Source organism: Theropithecus gelada, chromosome 7b, assembly GCF_003255815.1.
Source record: "Theropithecus gelada isolate Dixy chromosome 7b, Tgel_1.0, whole genome shotgun sequence".
Lineage (NCBI taxonomy): Eukaryota > Metazoa > Chordata > Mammalia > Primates > Cercopithecidae > Theropithecus > Theropithecus gelada.
In genome coordinates this window covers 18,733,328-18,749,920 of record NC_037675.1, presented here as the reverse complement: position 1 = coordinate 18,749,920, position 16,593 = coordinate 18,733,328, and the positions used below count along the sequence as shown (strand labels likewise).

The 16,593-nt window shown below is 51.2% G+C and overlaps 1 protein-coding gene and 1 long non-coding RNA gene across 2 annotated transcripts in view; one reads left to right on the top strand and one right to left on the bottom strand.

The window, feature by feature from the left end:
• ADAMTS17 (ADAM metallopeptidase with thrombospondin type 1 motif 17) overlaps positions 1-16,004 on the top strand; it is a 370,865-nt gene extending 354,861 nt beyond the window's left edge. Inside the window, exons 21-22 of the mRNA XM_025392032.1 lie at positions 12,596-12,773; positions 14,249-16,004. Of these exons, the coding sequence (XP_025247817.1) occupies positions 12,596-12,773; positions 14,249-14,409 (339 nt within the window). The 3' untranslated portion in view covers positions 14,410-16,004. The remainder of the gene's footprint in view (positions 1-12,595; positions 12,774-14,248) is intronic.
• LOC112628786 overlaps positions 14,811-16,593 on the bottom strand; it is a 4,241-nt gene continuing 2,458 nt past the window's right edge. The window contains exons 2-3 of the long non-coding RNA XR_003120482.1: positions 16,086-16,131; positions 14,811-15,188 (exon numbers count right to left, since the gene is read on the bottom strand). This is a non-coding gene — a long non-coding RNA (uncharacterized LOC112628786). The remainder of the gene's footprint in view (positions 15,189-16,085; positions 16,132-16,593) is intronic.

Below are 16,593 nucleotides of genomic sequence, written 5' to 3'. Positions count from 1 at the left end.
AGAAACTTGCCCATTTTTCCCTGTCTGCCTTCTCTGGAGAAGTGGGAAGAATACATTTCCCCAGGGTGGTGGTGGGGAGCCCATGTCCTCAGTCCCTGGAGACCAGACCTTTCTAATTAGATTCCACGGGATGAGGCTTCCCCAGCGTTTTTGTCTGATTTGAACTGTTTGGATTTGCCGTATGGTTTATGTGTCATCTTTGCTGTCCAGCTTGCAGATGGCGCCACGGTTGCACCCATGGGTTCCACTTCATTTTTAAACCAGTCACCCAGGGCTTCCTTCCTGTAACGAGCCACCAAACCTCGTCATGTGCTGGCATTTGAAGGCAGCAGACAAATTGCCCAAAAGGAAAGCAGAGAGAAGGCGGAACACTCTCCATGTATCACTGTATCTGTGGAAGGTTGTTCATGTAACCAGTTGTTCCAGTTTCTATTTCTTGTCCAGTTTCTAGATCTTGGGAGGCAAACACTGCCGCAGCAGCAGCGTGCTGGGCTAAGCAGGTGTTCCCCTCGCTATGTCGCAATAGAGGGAGCTCAAAAGGTGAATCTTTCAGCAGATGGAAGCTTTGATATCCCCATCCAAGCAGTCTCCTCTCACTTCACCCCAAGGTGCTGTTGAGAAAGATGAGACTGTTTCCAGGGAGGTGAGGAACGGGCCAGTCCAAGAGCATGCTGCAGGTGCTAGCTGGGAGAGGACGCCCAGGGATGGCTGAGCACTCCTTCCACTCAGAGCCTTGGGGAGGCAGGCAGGCCCCTAGGGAAGATGGGGCCCCTCTCTTCCTGCCCCTACCCCTCATCCTGACCTCGGCCAGCAGCAAAACCCTAACCAGGGTCATGTGTGAGGGACACAAGTCATGTTCCCATCCCTGCCTAGAGCACTCCTATCACTCTGGTATGTTTGAAAAATGACCTGCAGCTGCCTTCCCACCCGGGATAGTAGCTCTTTCCAGAAAACAATGCCGATCATTGTTTTCACCCACTGAATGCTGGGTCTATGTATTCCACTCTGGGGGTGGCGGGCCCTTAAAATGGGGGAGGAGGAAATCTCCTTTCTTTCTAGATGGCATGACTTCTGAGCATTCATCACCACTGAAATGATGGGATGTTTCCAATGAAAAACACATTCTGAAGGGATTCTAATGGATGATGTTTTTAAAGAAAACCATGACTTAATAGACCAAGGGAAGAGAACGGTGTTCCCTGATACTGAAAAGAAGAAAGTGGTCGTTGAGCCCCTGGTGCCAGTGGAGGGGACTGATCTGACTTGCAAGGCCTCTGAGCACCCTCACAGCCTAAGCCAGCCTTCTTTCTGTCTGTAATGTGGAGATAACAGTGCCTCTCAGAGGCCTTTCGAGTCAAATGATGCAGTGCATGTTCAAGGATCTGTGTGCTCTGAGCCCTAGGAGGAAGTCAGGGAGAACCAGTCTGAGGTCGAGTTCATGTGTATTTTGCTATGTCGTTGTGCTCCCCGGAAACCCAGCTGTTAGATACCTCTCTATGTTCTAGGCAGGGAGATACAGGCTCGAGTTCCATAACCTTAGCAGTGTATCACGCAAGAGGGTAGTTACAGACAGTTTTCAATGTGGACACACCATCTCTGAGGCCCGCACTTGTTTGGTGTGGCCTGACGCACCCGCCCCACCCCAGCCGGCAAGGCCTGCCTGCCCAGCTGTGGCCCCCAGTTGCTGTGGGCATGTGGCCAAGTCACTTCAGTTCAGCTGGCATTTCTGGAGCTGCTGTTCTGTGCCAGACCCTGTGCTGGTGGTACAAGAGTGGACAATGACTCTTGCCTAAAGGGAGACAGACAAGGAGCTGGCTATAGTGTCCCATGCTAAGTCCCACTGAGCAGGTATGAAGTCAGCACTGTGGGATCCAGACAGCCCCTGCCTGGGGAGCCACAACTGGGGGTGGGTGCAGGTAGAGGGTAAGACAGCTTTTATTGGGATCAGTGACATTGGCCCGTGACATTTGCTGTTGCTTTAGAATTTACAAAGCACCTTCACTCAGGGTATGTCATTGGACCCTCACCCGTCAGTCCCTGTTTTACAGATGAGCAAGCTGAGGCTCAGAGTGGTGATATGGCTTTCTTCACAAAGTCACACAACTAGAAAATGGCAGGGCTGGTAACCCACCTTGGCTTAAAGTGCAAGATCATGTCGGAGGCTTAGATTCCGAATTTGAAACCAGAAGGAGCTGAGTCTAAGATGCTCACGTGCTCGTTATTAAATCAAGTATCTGTCTGCTCTCTCCTCAGCCCACCACGCCCATCGCAATCTGCTCCCCCAAAGGCTTTGAGTCAATCATTTACACTGTAATGTAAATCTGTTATCCCTCTAGGAGATCCTGCATGTTTAGCCTCCCCTTAATTGTGAAATTAAAAGTTGAGTCCTTATTGAAGAATATGTGAGCATCAAAACTCAAGTGCACAAGGCACTGGGGACCCTGGGGCCCTTTTCTGGGACATGTGAAACTGTGCCATGGCAGTAGCCAGCACTCTGCATCCAGACCAAGAGAGGTAGATCCTCCATTTGCCATCACTCCTAGGAATGTGAGCAGCCAGTGAAAGGCAGTGACCGAAACTCAGTGCTTTTCTGGGCAGGGGCAAAAAGGAGTGGGGACAGACACTTCCTTAGTGTGGAACACTGTGTGTGAGTCCACAGAGCCCGCCATCGAGCCATCCGTGCTTTACAGAGAGAAGTTCGAGACCCAGACCATGCTCAGATGAGAGCAGTGAGCTTGCTGAAGAGCAGTGAGGTCCCAGGAAATTGCCAGGAGGGGTGGCTGCAGGGAAGTGAGGTGGGCCACACGGCCATGCTGAATGGTCCAAAGGCCAGTGCCTCCATCTCCTGGGCCCTGCGCCGTCCCTCCATTTGCTCAGTGTCCCTTGTCAAAGCAGCCGCCTTTGCAGGGAGTGAGAGATCAGAGAGTGGGGAAGCCTGGTCACCCCACGCCCCATCTCCACCACACTCTAGATTCTAATCACTGCCTGCATGTGGCTAGTAAGTCAGAAGCCATCATCCCTAAGTAGTGCTATTTTTGTCATTGACCTCAGAGCAGCGCAGGTGGTTAAGACAACACAGGTTCACAACCCAGCCCCGCTGCTGTCCCCGTCTCACCTTGTGTGGGCATCATCCGCCGTCAGATGAGTCTGGGGGTAGCCCTCATAGGGCTGATTGAGGAGTGAATGGCGTCCAAGCATAGCATTCACCCCAGCGCTGGCACAGGGGAAATGCCCAGTAGGGGCTTTTGATCATCATCATTTTCACAATCACCATCTGGGGCAGTCATCAGCCTCGTCTCTCATCAGAATCTCATTTCTTATATGGGCCTGTAAAATGTTTATGTATTCGAAGAACCATCCATCGAGTGTAGCTCAGGCCCCATAAATGGTGCGTGCTGTGGTTGAGTACCCACACGTGATGGCGGCATGGCCTGGGGCAGCTGTCTCGCTGCAACTTTCGCAGTGGGTGATGGGAAGCAAATTTGCCCACAGGGAACAGCTCCAGCCCCGGGAAAGAGGATGAGAGCTGTCCCGTGGTCTCCTCTGCGCTTCAGTCCCCAAGAGCTCTGGAGGCGACCCGGTCCCTGCAGGCCATCGGGGGTCACCTCAGCCTCCTGGTTCCCTGGCTAGAAGGTCCCAGCCACAATGTGCAGGTCAGCAGGCTGCGAATTCGGAGGAATGAGGGACACCTGAAGCTGAGACTGCCAGGAAGAAAGCAGGCGTCGCAGGGGGAGTGGGAGGGGGTGTGTGTCTATGAAAGCATTTCCTGTTTCTCAGCGATGGCACAGGGAGTGGGGATTTTCACTGTTGTTTAACACTGCTATTTCAGGTTTCAACCGCTTCTGAGGTTTTCCTTGCTCATGCCAAGTCTCGGGGGGAAATCTGTTCAAAATGCTTTTGAAGAGCTTTTGACATTTCACCAGCCAAGCACCTTTTCAGCAGAGAATGCAGTTACTGTCACGATTCTGTCTGTCTCTTTCTTTGCTATCCAAAACCAGCCTGAGGCAGGCTGGCCCCTCAGAGACTCACTCAGTGGGGATGGGGGTGCATTCATTGTGCTTTGAGAGTTCAGCCTTGCATGATTTCACCCCATCCTGGGCTTGTGCTCACCCCAAAGCCAGTGGGGGGAGCCAGTGGGGGGCAGCCCTGCCTGGGCCACTCTGCAGGAACCACAGCCCAGGCGTGTAGTTGACATTCCTGGAGTGTTTTCCTCTTCCTGAGAGCTTTACAGCCTCCTCTAGCTAATTCTCAAAACATCCTGTTGGGATCTGGTGTTATTTACAGTTGTGATTTTACAGCTGGGAGAAGCTAGGAGAAGGGAATCCCGCTGTGGGGAAGGATGTCATCAGGGTGGGGGTGATGGAGACCTGGTTCCTCCCTGTCGGGGGTGGTGCGGGCAGGTGGGAGGCAGGGGCAGGCTAGCCGTGTGGCTTGGGAAGACTCACATGGACACTCTGAAACCTCACATTCTGCCTCTCTGAAAGGTGGTGCCGCATCCCTGGCAGACACCACTTATTGAGCACCTACTGTGTTCTGAGCTCTGGCCACAGCAGCTGTCAGTGTGAGGATGAACAAGCTCGTACAATAAGCCCGGTGCCCTGTACACAGCAGACAGGCAGGAGGTGGGCCCTGCTGCGATGGCAGCTGCCGTTTCTATTATTATTAAAGAAGCTAGTAACGCTTGCACAGTGTCTCACTATCACATTGGTCTGGGGAACCTAACATCTTTTCTCTTTTTGCTGGAAACTCTACCTAAAGGGAAATCTCTTTTTCACAGTAACTTCATGAAATAATTTGCACAAAAAAGCACGTGAGTAAATCCAAATTGAACCTCTTCCCTTTGTTGCCGTGAACCTTTTGCCCTTTGCGCATCAACAGTTTTGTTACTGTTTTTCTGATGACACCCCCTCCCTGCCTGGGAAGGGTGGTGGGCGGATGCGGAGGCTGCCTCTCCACCGGGTGGCCAGCTCAGATGCACAGCTGTGGGCACCTGCTGGGGAGGGGGCTCCACTCACTTCAGGTTTCCTGGCAAGGAGCTTTTCGGTTAAATTTATTGCTGCCTCCATTTCTGTCTCAGTTACCTGAGTCTTGGGAAGCCACATGAAATGTGGATGCGATGAGCCCCTTGACAAAAGGACTGTCAGTGAGAGCTTCAAACAAGACCAGATATGTTTTTTATAGATCTGTTTGCTTGGATTATTAAAGCCTAAAAAATGGCTTCACAGCGATGCTTGGGGCAAGTTTGATGCTATCAGGAGACACTGCAGTCTCCTCACTGTTCAATTAAAGCTGAAGCCTCAGGGGAAGCCAACAGAGAAGGAATTCACCCCATGCGCCTGTTATCCTTCCCACCACCGCCCAGCTCAGGTTACGAGGATGTCCTTCAACAGCAACCCCTTCAGACCTGTCTGGAATCATGTTTGTCTTCAGGACCAAAACAGCCTCTAATTGTGCTCCCCGAGGTCTGGCTGCCAGATCAACTCAGGGAGCCAGGCAGACAGGGCTGTCTGCACCTGCCTGTGGAGGGCCTGGTGACCTAAGGGCAGCCCAGGGAGTGCTAAGGGAGTGGGCCAGGTGACGCAGTGTGCCTTGCTGGGCTCCAGGAGCTCCCTGGCCAGCTGTCTGTGCTCTTGGCCGTGCATTTGCTGTTGAGAATAATAACAGCAGCATTTGTTGAGCTCCACTCTGAGACCCCCCGCTAGGCTCCTGTTCCATACTGCCTCTACTCCAGGAGACAATTCTGTAAACAAGAGTTTATTATCCTCATGCTGCAAATAAACTGAGGCTCAGAGAGGTTAAGTCATTTGCCTGAGGTCACACCGCTAGTAAGTGGGGATGTAGCATGCCAACAGGCCCCCCTTCCCCCTGGTGCCCCACACCGCACAGCCTCTCCATCAAAACTCTGGTTAAGGAGAGTATATTACCTGTGGATTTTAGGCCAGGGCAGGCCTGGCACCACCTCAACTCAAATGAAAATGCAGCTGGTTAGGATCGTGGGCCACCAGCAGGTTACACCAAAGAGTCATTGGCAGAATTCTCCAGTTTTATTTTAATTATAAAAGTAGTTCTTACTATAGAACACACTAAAAGGAAAATTAGTCCCAGAAACCATATGCTGACGTGATAAATTTTCATAATGGTTTGTCTTCCAAACTGTTACATAGGTACATACACATCTATATTAAAACGGGGTGGCTTCTGTACATGCCACTTTGTAACTTGTCTTCTCACCTAACACATGGAAGCATCCTCTAGGGGGCTGGCCCAGACACAGCTCCAGGCAGTTAAGCAAACACCCCAAAATTCTCAAAAATTCTTCCAGGTGAGCCAGAGCCACCCATAGCCCACAGCTGTGTGAACAGCACCCACTAGGACTCCAGCTAGAATTAAGCAAACCCTAATTCTGATGAGAGTAAAATGCCTACAAGGGGCAGAGCCCTTGGGACCACCTGCCCTCAAAATCACCTCCCGCCTGGCCCTGACCTGGCCCTGCCTCATGGCGACACTAGTGAACAGTGAGAACAGACACCTGTCCCTGTTGAAGGACTTTGGAGACACCCTTCCATGATCTCATGGAGCAGTTCTATTTATAGACTGGAAATTAAAAGCCAGTGACCCAGGCTAGGAAAGATAATGAGTAAATGGTGGAGATGGGCAGTGACCTGGTTCTTTGATTCCCGCTTCCAATTAAAGCTCCATTCAGTACAACCTCTTATTCACATAGGACGATGGAATTCAGTCCATGAGATGGGGGTTGCTGGACCACTTGCCACTCCTACCTCTGCAACTTTGAGCAAGACATGGACCCCTGCCAACCTCAGTGGCCGGCATCAGCCGTGAGGATTGTTGTGGAATGTTCCACGCTGCCGTGGAGGCCTATGAGGGATCCCTTGGGAAGAGCAGGCACACCACCTGCATATGCTGGAGATGTGCCACATGCCAGCCTTTTCCCCTCAGCCCCAGAGCAGGCTGCACAACACTAAGACCTTTCAGAGGGGACATCTGTCTGCAAGGTCACCCTAAATGCCTGAGTTTCATGATGGTCATTGATCATTTCCAGGCAGAAACCTTGCCAATGCTGCACGTGGTTTTAATAAACCCACAGGGTGAAGCCCTTGCCCTTGTGTGATTTTCACATACATAGTAGCAATACTCACAGAGGAAACGGAAGCCCTTCCTGGCACTCCTGTAGGACTGAGCCCCTTAACCGCAGTGATTCTGTGGGGCTGACTCCCCAGCTGGTAGGGCACCTCCTCAAGAGATGCAGGGGAGTGAGGTGGGCTCCTCCATCCATCTGTGCAGTTTCCTCCCCAGAAATCCAGCAGCCCCCCACCTCGTGCTCCCCTCTCCAGGAAGAAATAGGAAGATGCCTGGCTTTCCCTCCTGGGTACATGTTTTGCAGTAGAGGCGGCACTGTGGCCAATGGTCCAAGGAAAGATCTGAAGAGAAAAGGGATATTGGTGTTGCCTGCAGGTCAGCAGTCAGCAGGTATATCCTTTTTTTTTTTTTTTTTTTCTTTTTTTGAAACAGAGTCTTGCTCTGTCATCCAAGCTGGAGTGCAGTGCCGTGATCTCGGCTCACTGCAACCTCTGCCTCCTGGGTTGAAGTGATTCTCCTGTCTCAGCCTCCCAAATAGCTGGGATTACAGGGGCTCACCACTGTGCCCGGCTAATTTTTATATTTTTAGTAGAGACAGGGTTTCTCCATGTGGGCCAGGCTGGTCTCGAACTCCTGGCCTCAGGTGATCTGCCCACCGCAGCCTCCCAAAATGCTGGGATTACAGGTGTGAGCCACCGTGCCAGGCTCGGTGTTCTTAAGTGGGCCTCATACGTGCCAATTCACAGAAATGAACCCTGATTGTATGGTAAGCCCATTTTCCCAGGAAGCAGGGTTTCTTTTAAATTACATAACCCATTTAGATATAAAAGTCTCTAGTGGTATAAGTGGACTCATTAAATGCCTACCATTAAGTAATGTATTGATGTAGTTACACATTCATATTTAAAGTTATGCATTATAAACATTCAAATTCAGAAATGTTACTATTTTTTCTTTTTTTTTATCTTTTATTTTTTCTTTTATTATACTTTAAGTTGTAGGGTACATGTGCACAATGTACAGATTTCTTACATAGATATACATGTGCCATGTTGGTTTGCTGCACCCATCAACTCGTCATCCACATTAGGCATTTCTCCCAATGCTATCCCTCCCCCAACCCCCACCCCCTGGCAGGCCCCCCGGTATGTGATGCTCCCCACCGTATGTTCAAGTGTTCTCTCATTGTTCAGTTCCTACCTATGAGTGAAAACATGCGGTGTTTGGTTTTCTGTCCTTGTGATAGTTTCTGTGAATGATGGTTTCCAGCTTCATCCATGTCTGTGCAACGGACATGAACTCATCCTTTTTTATGGCTGCATAATATTCCATGGTGTATATGTGCCACGTTTTCTTTTTATTATACTTTAAGTTCTAGGGTACATGTGCACAACGTGCAGGTTTGTCACATATGTATACATGTGCCATGTTGGTGTGCTGCACCCATCAACTCGTCAGCACCCATCAACTCATCATTTACATCAGGTAAAACTCCCAATGCCATCCCTCACCTCATCCCCCTCCCCATAATAGGTCCTGGCGTGTGATGTTCCCCTTCCCATGTTCAAGTGATCTCATTGTTCAATTCCCACCTATGAGTGAGAACATGCAGTGTTTGATTTTCTGTTCTTGCGATAGTTTGCTGAGAATGATGGTTTCCAGCTGCATCCATGTCCCTACAAAGGACACGAACTCATCCTTTTTTATGGCTGCATCGTATTCCATGGTGTATATGTGCCACATTTTCTTAATCCAGTCTGTCACTGATGGACATTTGGGTTGATTCCAAGTCTTTGCTACTGTGAATAGTGCCGCAATAAACATACATGTGCATGTGTCTTTATAGCAGCATGATTTATAATCCTTTGGGTATATACCCAGTAATGGGATGGCTGGGTCAAATGGTATTTCTAGTTCTAGATCCTTGAGGAATCGCCATACTGTTTTCCACAATGGTTGAACTAGTTTACAATCCCACCAGCTGGTTGGGCTGCACCCCCAGACCAGCACCAATTGTCCGGCACCCCCAGTGAGATGAACCCAGTACCTCAGTTGAAAATGCAGAAATCACCCGTCTTCTGTGTTGCTCGCGCTGGGAGCTGGAGGCTGGAGCTGTTCCTATTCAGCCATCTTACTCCAGGACTCTACTGTTTTCTTTAGTGTGTTATAAAATGGAGCCCTTATGAAATGGATGCATTGAGGTCAAAACAGGTGAATATAAGCAGTTTTGTATGGTGCAACCTAGTGATTGCAATCTTGGTCTCATCGTCACCAGCTCCACTTTGAGTCACCTGTCGGTTTGCCAGAGGACACATGGTCATATCTGACTTCACTCAAATGCTGCCCTTTTTCAGTCTGTGTCCTGCTGTCAGTGGACAGGTTGCATGGTTTTGCAGGGGATTGGCATGACTTTTCTCTGCATTTAGCTTTCGGCTCTGTGGCTTTGTTCTGCATTGGGAACACTGGCCTTTTCCTTCATCCACCACGTTTGTGTGGACTCTCAGTTTCTGGGTACAACTACTTACCAGATTGCTTTCATAAGTGATTTTTTTTTTTTTTTTTTTTTTTTTTTGAGACGGAGCCTCGCTCTGTTGCCTAGGCAAGAGTGCAGTGGCGCAATCTCGGCTCACCACAACCTTCACTTCCCGAGTTCAAGCGATTTTCCTACCTCAGCCTCCCAAGTAGATGGCATTACAGGTGCACACCACCATGCCTGGCTAATTTTTGTATTTTTAGTAGAGACAGGGTTTCACTATGTTGGCCAGGCTGGTCTCAAACTCCTGACCTCATGATCCGCCAGCCGTAGCCTCGCAATGTGCTGGGATTACAGGCGTGAGCCACCGTGCCTGGCCTCTAAAAAGAATTTTGACCGAAAGCCTTTGCTCCCTTACCTTCAGGCATACCTGTCATCTGGCTATAAACTGCAGTCAGGGCTGCGTCTGGATGTTGTTCTTGCTTAGTTCTACGTATTTGTGTGTGCAAAGACACAACTACTCCTTAACAGGAAGAAAAGAGAGCTCTTTGCATTCTCCACAGGGCCCTGCGGGGAGGTTCAGGTTAAGTCAGAGGCTCTTGGTTCTGAATGCCCATTGTAACCACTTGGAGAACTTTCAACACACTGAGCCCTCAGTCCTGGGACCTCCTCCACCATCTGATTGTATTGGTGTGGGATTTTTCAAAGCTCACCAGGTAAGCTCCATGCAGTAAATCCCAGTGTGCAGCCAGCTTCCTCCAAGGTGCCCCCAACGCCAACAGGGCAAGAGTCACGTTGCTGTAGCGCCTGTCCTGTGTTCAAGGCGGGAACCTCCTTGTGCGACTTCATCCCTCAACCTCAGCACTCCTCAAACTTCCATGTGCCTGATGCTGACTGCTGGGTCTGGGATGGAGCCCTGAAATCTGCATGTGTAATGTATGTATTTGTAAGGTCATAAGCAGCCTCCGAAGGGTTTATCTAAGAAAGGAACAAGGCATGAAGTGGAGGCCCTAGGGCTGGCCTGGCCTGTTGGGTCAGAGCCCGGGTTCCAGTTTGAACGTGCCGGGGGCCCACAAGGGAGCTGCTTGTGGTTTTCACACCTCCTTTGTGAGCTGAAAAAACCGGTGCCCCTTTAGAGCAACATTCCCTCTGAATGTTTATCATTCTAAAGTGAAAAAAGACACACAAAACATGAACCTGCTTGTCAGGCAAGGAAGCTGAGGAATCTGTCTGGCTTGCAGAAACCCCTCCTGGGAGCAGACAGCCCTCCCAGGCACAGATGGGACACCACCGCCTCCCACGCGGCCTGTGTCTAGAGACTCCGCATGGCCCCCAGGAAGGTCCTTTCTCCGACAAGGCCAGGGTCAGGACCAAGAGTGAGGACATGGGAAGCACAGGACCTGCAGGGCACCTGCCTCCGTCACCACGTGTGGCATTCAGAGAACAAGGCTGCTCCAGGCCCTGCTCCCCTCTCTCCACCCCAAGGTGCCATTACTAACTCCGGCTGGGCTGCCGACCTGGTTTTGCTGAGTGCTCTCAGAACCCTGTAAATCAGGGGTTGTGTGGGCTCTGGTAGACACCAGACAGAAAGTATATTCATGGACCTGGCTGTCTTCCTGGGAAGAGGCCAATGTAAGGGAGAAGAGACCGTTCCAAGGGCTCCTGGGAGAAAGCAAGGGCCAAAAAGCTCAAGAGCAGGATCTGAGTAGAGGATGCAGATACCTGGCCAGTTCCTGCCTGGGAAATGCTTTAAAGAGTGTGAAGAAAGGCCGGGCACGGTGGCTCACTCCTATAATCCCAGCACTTTGGGAGGCCGAGGCAGGCAGATTGCCTGAGGTCGGGAGTTCGAGACCAGTCCAGCCAACATGGTGAAACCTTGTCTCTACTAAAAATACAAAAAAGTTAGCTGGGTGTGGTGGCGGGTGCCTATAATCCCAGCTACTCAGAAGGCTGAGGCAGGGGAATCGCTTTAACCAGGGAGGCGGAGGTTGCAGTGAGCAGAGATTACGCCACTGCACTCCAGCCTGGGTGACAGAGCAAGACTCCATCTCAAAAAAAAAAGTGAAGAGGAGGGACGGAGAACAGGACCACAGAGCAAAGTCTTACCAGGTCCACTCCTTGGGAATTTGGGGGCCTCTGCTCAACTTCATTGACCTGGTTTTAGCGAACACGCCACCTCCTCATGCTAGGGCTGGAGATACTAGCAGCCAGGGATGTGTGTCTAAATGAACACTGTCAGCCACATGTTAGTGCGTGACTCTGGTATGCAAGAAAGGTTGTACTTCATTTTCTTCTACTTAATTCTAAGCCCCAATCCTCCAGGCTTGTGGGAAATTCAGCCCCAGTCATTACCGGGCTCTTCTCCATGCCCACGACTGGGCAAAGGCCCCAGAGCCTCATGCAGCAGATAGTGCTGGGGAGACCGCTGTGGTCATCAGGCCCAGTCCTTCCTGGGGGCCACCAAGCCATGCTGCTCACCATCTCAGAAACTTCAGAGGCTGGAGCAGAGGCGAGCGGTGGAATGCAGCTAGCAGGAGGTAGGATTTCAGCAGGCGTCTCACATCTAAGTAACTTGCTGTTACCAAGTACCAAAGCCTGGGTGGCTTAAACGTTTAATTCCTTACAGTTCTGGAGGTGGAGGGTCAAAATCAAGGTGCTGACAAATCCGGTGTCTAGTGAAGACCCTCCTCCTGATGTACAGACCACCGTATCCTCTCATGGTGGAGAGTGAGCGAGCTTGGGTCTCTTTCCCTTCTCACACTATTCCCAGCGTGGAGGCTCCACCCTCATAACAGCTAACCCTACTCACCTCCCAAAGCCCCCACCTCCATGGCTCCAACATCTGCATTTTGCAGAGACACAAACATGCATTCCATAACATCTTGAAAGTCTTCCATCAGGCAGCTGCTGTTTTTGCCCTGAATGATTGCAAGTGCCTGGGCATGACATATGCCCCAGCCCAGGGGGAGCCGCATTGTGAGGCCATCGTCTCAGCCCCCCACTCAGGCTGTCCTGTCTCCGCAGTGCTCATCGACCTGCGGGAAGGGCCTGCAGTCCCGGGTGGTGCAGTGCATGCACAAGGTCACAGGGCGCCACGGCAGCGAGTGCCCCGCCCTCTCGAAGCCTGCCCCCTACAGACAGTGCTACCAGGAGGTCTGCAACGACAGGATCAACGCCAACACCATCACCTCCCCCCGCCTTGGTGAGTGTCTTCACTGGCCCCGGTTCCCCGGGGGCTGCTGTCTCCTACCCAGTGAGTCCTCCCTGATGGTGAGGTTCTTTCAGCTAGAAAGCCCCCTTCTTGGGCCTCACTTGTCACACAAGGCTGACATGTGTCAGTTCTGTAGAAGAGGTTTCAAAGATGGAATTCCATTCCCTGTTGTGGAACTGGTGTTTGCTTACTGCTGTCTCAAACACAGGACCCTGAGCATCCCCCTCACCCTTTTGCCCAACACAGAAGGATGTTCCACAGACATTGTAGGTTTCCTGTGCATGAGGAATGTGAAGGGAAGTGCTTCTTTCTAGAAATGAAAGCTCCAGGGACATCCTTCATGATGCCGTGAGGATGCACACGTGGGGCACACCCCAGGCTGATGCTCGAGCGGCAGACAGGTGTGGTGGAGGGCTGCAGACTGTGTGCGTGGTTTGGCCCTGGGTGCTCAGAACCTGGCCTCTTACCAGTTCATGCCCCAGGTCAGTGGTGAGACGAGGAGACGAGGAGCACTTAAAGATCTGGCCGGGTGTGATGGCACACGCCTGTAAATCCCAGCACTTTGGGAGGCCGAGATGGGTGGATCCCTGAGGTCAGAAGCTCAAGACCAGCCTGACCAACACAGTGTAACCCTGTCTCTATTAAAAATACAAAAAGTAGCCAGGCGTGGTGGCACGTGCCTGTAGTCCCCACTACTCAGGTGGCTGAGGCAGGAGAATCGCTTGAACCCAGAAGGCAGAGGCTGTAGTGAGCCGAGATTGCGCCACTGCACTCCAGCCTGGGCGACAGAGTGAGACTCTGTCTCAACACATACAAAACAATGATATAATTCCTTTTAACAGAGTTTCTGTTTTGCTAAATAGAAGTCCCTGAGAAATATTTTCCTACCTGAGGCTGGAAACTCACTGAAATGCAGGGGATTTGTAGCATCTTTGTTCAAGGGGAGGCCTTTGGGCTGGCGGAAGTATAGTTGTGGCTTTTGCAAGCACGGGCCTGCTTGGTGACTTCCAGAGACCACCCTCAAGCAGGGCCTTCTCTCTGTACAATCAAGACCCTGAAGGATATTTGGGCCACTTGTATGTCTTGGACCTCATGCTTTTTGGGGTCCTTTGATGTTCACTGTTCCATGTCGTCCTGTTTTATAAATGCCTACAATAATGGTACCCTCAGCCACAGAACAGTAAGTGTCACTTAGCTTGGAAGCAAGGTGGCCTGTGCCCTCTTCCCTGGAGAGGCAGCCAGACCACCACGCTGTCATGTGGTTGGGTTTGGATGCAAGGGTGCGTCCCTGTGACAGAAAGTGGCACCCCCAGTGCCCTGGGAGGCATAGCCTAATCAGTGCATAGGGTTGACATGTGCACAAGGGTGAGGGAGCCCAGACGGTGGGACCACAAGCCCTCCCTGGGCGTGCATCAGGACATGCCTAGGCCATCCCTGACCCTGGGTGTTCTCTTTTGTCCCCTTAGCTGCTCTGACCTACAAATGCACGCGAGACCAGTGGACAGTGTATTGCCGGGTCATCCGAGAAAAGAACCTCTGCCAGGACATGCGGTGGTACCAGCGCTGCTGCCAGACCTGCAGGGACTTCTATGCAAACAAGATGCGCCAGCCACCGCCAAGCTCGTGACGCGCAGCCCCGGGGGTCGCTCAAGGCTCAGACTCGAGGTCTGAAACCCGCCCACCCCCAAGCGTACCAGCCTTGCGGCCATGCCCCCACAAGGCTACCACAAGAATACAACTGCATAGAACATGAGTGTGGACTTGACGTTTGCCATTAAAGCTTCTGTACTTAATATATTGTTAACAGCCACTGGATGGCTTTCTACAGTGAGGAAAAAGTAGGCATGAGTCACAAAATAACTTTAATTTCTAGGATTCCAGGTACCTCGAAGGGGAGCACCTCTGGCAGACAACCGTCAAGAGAGAGACATCATTTAGTGTTCCTGTCTTGGCTCGCTTTCGACATTTGAATTCCCAGTGCTTGGTATATCATGGAGGAAACATCCCCAAAACGAGACATGTTAGAAGAGGCTTTATTCTGAAAGCCGGCGACACCCTGGAGGGAGGGGCAGGTGTTGGTGAGCCTCTACCCGTGGCTTCTCTGGAGAGGGCCGGGCTGCTGAGCCCACGTTTTCTCTTCATCTACCTTTTTGACCACATGAGAACCAGGACATTGCCTCCATGCCTGTCTCTGACAACATAGTCTCTAAATCCTAGGTGTTGCCTTGGAAGTCTCGTCCCTGAGAGTGTAAATCTATGTATGCCAACGAGGACAACAGTGCCACGCAGTTCACACCACCCACATAGGAAGAATGTTCCAAGAGAGTCTGGGTTTGGGGAAGCATCTAATTTTCAGAGCTCTGCTGTCCACCGTGTAGGGAAACAGAAGGGCCTTTCTTCAAGCTGCTGTGAAATGGGAAACGGTAATTGTGGTGATGGGGTTGCTGCCTAAGGCAAAGGTAAGCTTGGGCCAGCTTCGTTGGGGCAGATGGGCATCTGCCCCACCTTCCGGGAGCATCCACTCTGGCCCGCACTTCCTAAAGCTTTGCACCTTAGAGATGCTGTACCACATCCCAGTGGCTTTCTACCAACCTTGGCCATTTATCTGAAGACGACATTTGGGACCTCTGAGGACAAAAACCCAGGCCTAGGATGTATAGAGCAAGGCCTGACTGCTCTATCCTGGCACGGAGCAGCCTGATGTGGCAGGACCAGGGGAGGAACGCCATCCGGCCCGCACTGCTGCACACCCACTGAGCCTTCCTGTAGCCCAGACTTTGTGGTAGCCATTATCATCACGCCTGTCATCACTGACCCGTCTTCTTGGTGGGGCAAGGATGATGCATGATGAAGGTCCTTCCCTCCTGCAGCCCCCTCACGCCTGGTAGCAGATGAACAGAGTGGCCTCTTTGAGAACAGAGGATGGTAGAACTCTGCCTGCAAGGAGGCCGGGAAGGCTGGAAACAGAGACCCTAGATGCCAGGAGGCCTGTTTTGCTCACCAACTTGGTGGGCATTTCATGGGTGCTTATGTTCTAGGACTTTACCATAAGAAACACACCTCCTCCCCGATTTCAGACAGAAGGTCTCACTTGGACTAATTTCCATGGGATCATCTCCCAGTGCTTCTTGATTTATTGGTGCTGTGTTTCTGTGTTTTGTTTTGTTAAATGTCACAACAGTAGAGTTAGCTTAAATCAGAAAGAAACCTCTCTGCGTTCTCCACCCTGTCTGACGAGCTGTGTTTGTGTTTGGACTACCCCAGAGGCAGAGAAGCGGTAGGGATGTCAGGGAATTTACTCACTTCCACTTGAATCAACGAGACGTGTTGAGAAACTTCCGTGGGTGCTCTGTGGAAAGAACTGAGAGTGTCAGGATGGAGCGGCCCACCCTCACCCCGGGGCCTGTGCAGAACGCTGTCCTCCCCGTCAGGCCTGGCCACCAGCAGACTCCCCTGAATTCCCATTTTCACAAAGCCCTCAAAATTTTCGGGGAGCTGAGATTCCATTTCCTTCATCCCCAAATGAACTGTTAATTCACCAAAAGACATTTAGACTTTTGCAGCCAAGAAGCAGAGCTGAGCTAGCTCACTAAGGAAGCCTTAGCTTGGTCTCCTGCATGGGCCCCGGGCCTCTAAATATGCCCCCTGGTCACCCTGGCAAGGGCCCCACACCCTCAGAATGTAAAGGATTGATTGGGTTATTGTCAGACACCCCCATTAGTTCCCCTAAAGTCTGCATCTTTGGAGCTCTTTTAGCTCATCTTTTTTTTGTTGTTTTTTTTTTTTTTTTTTTTTTTTTTTTTTTTTTTTT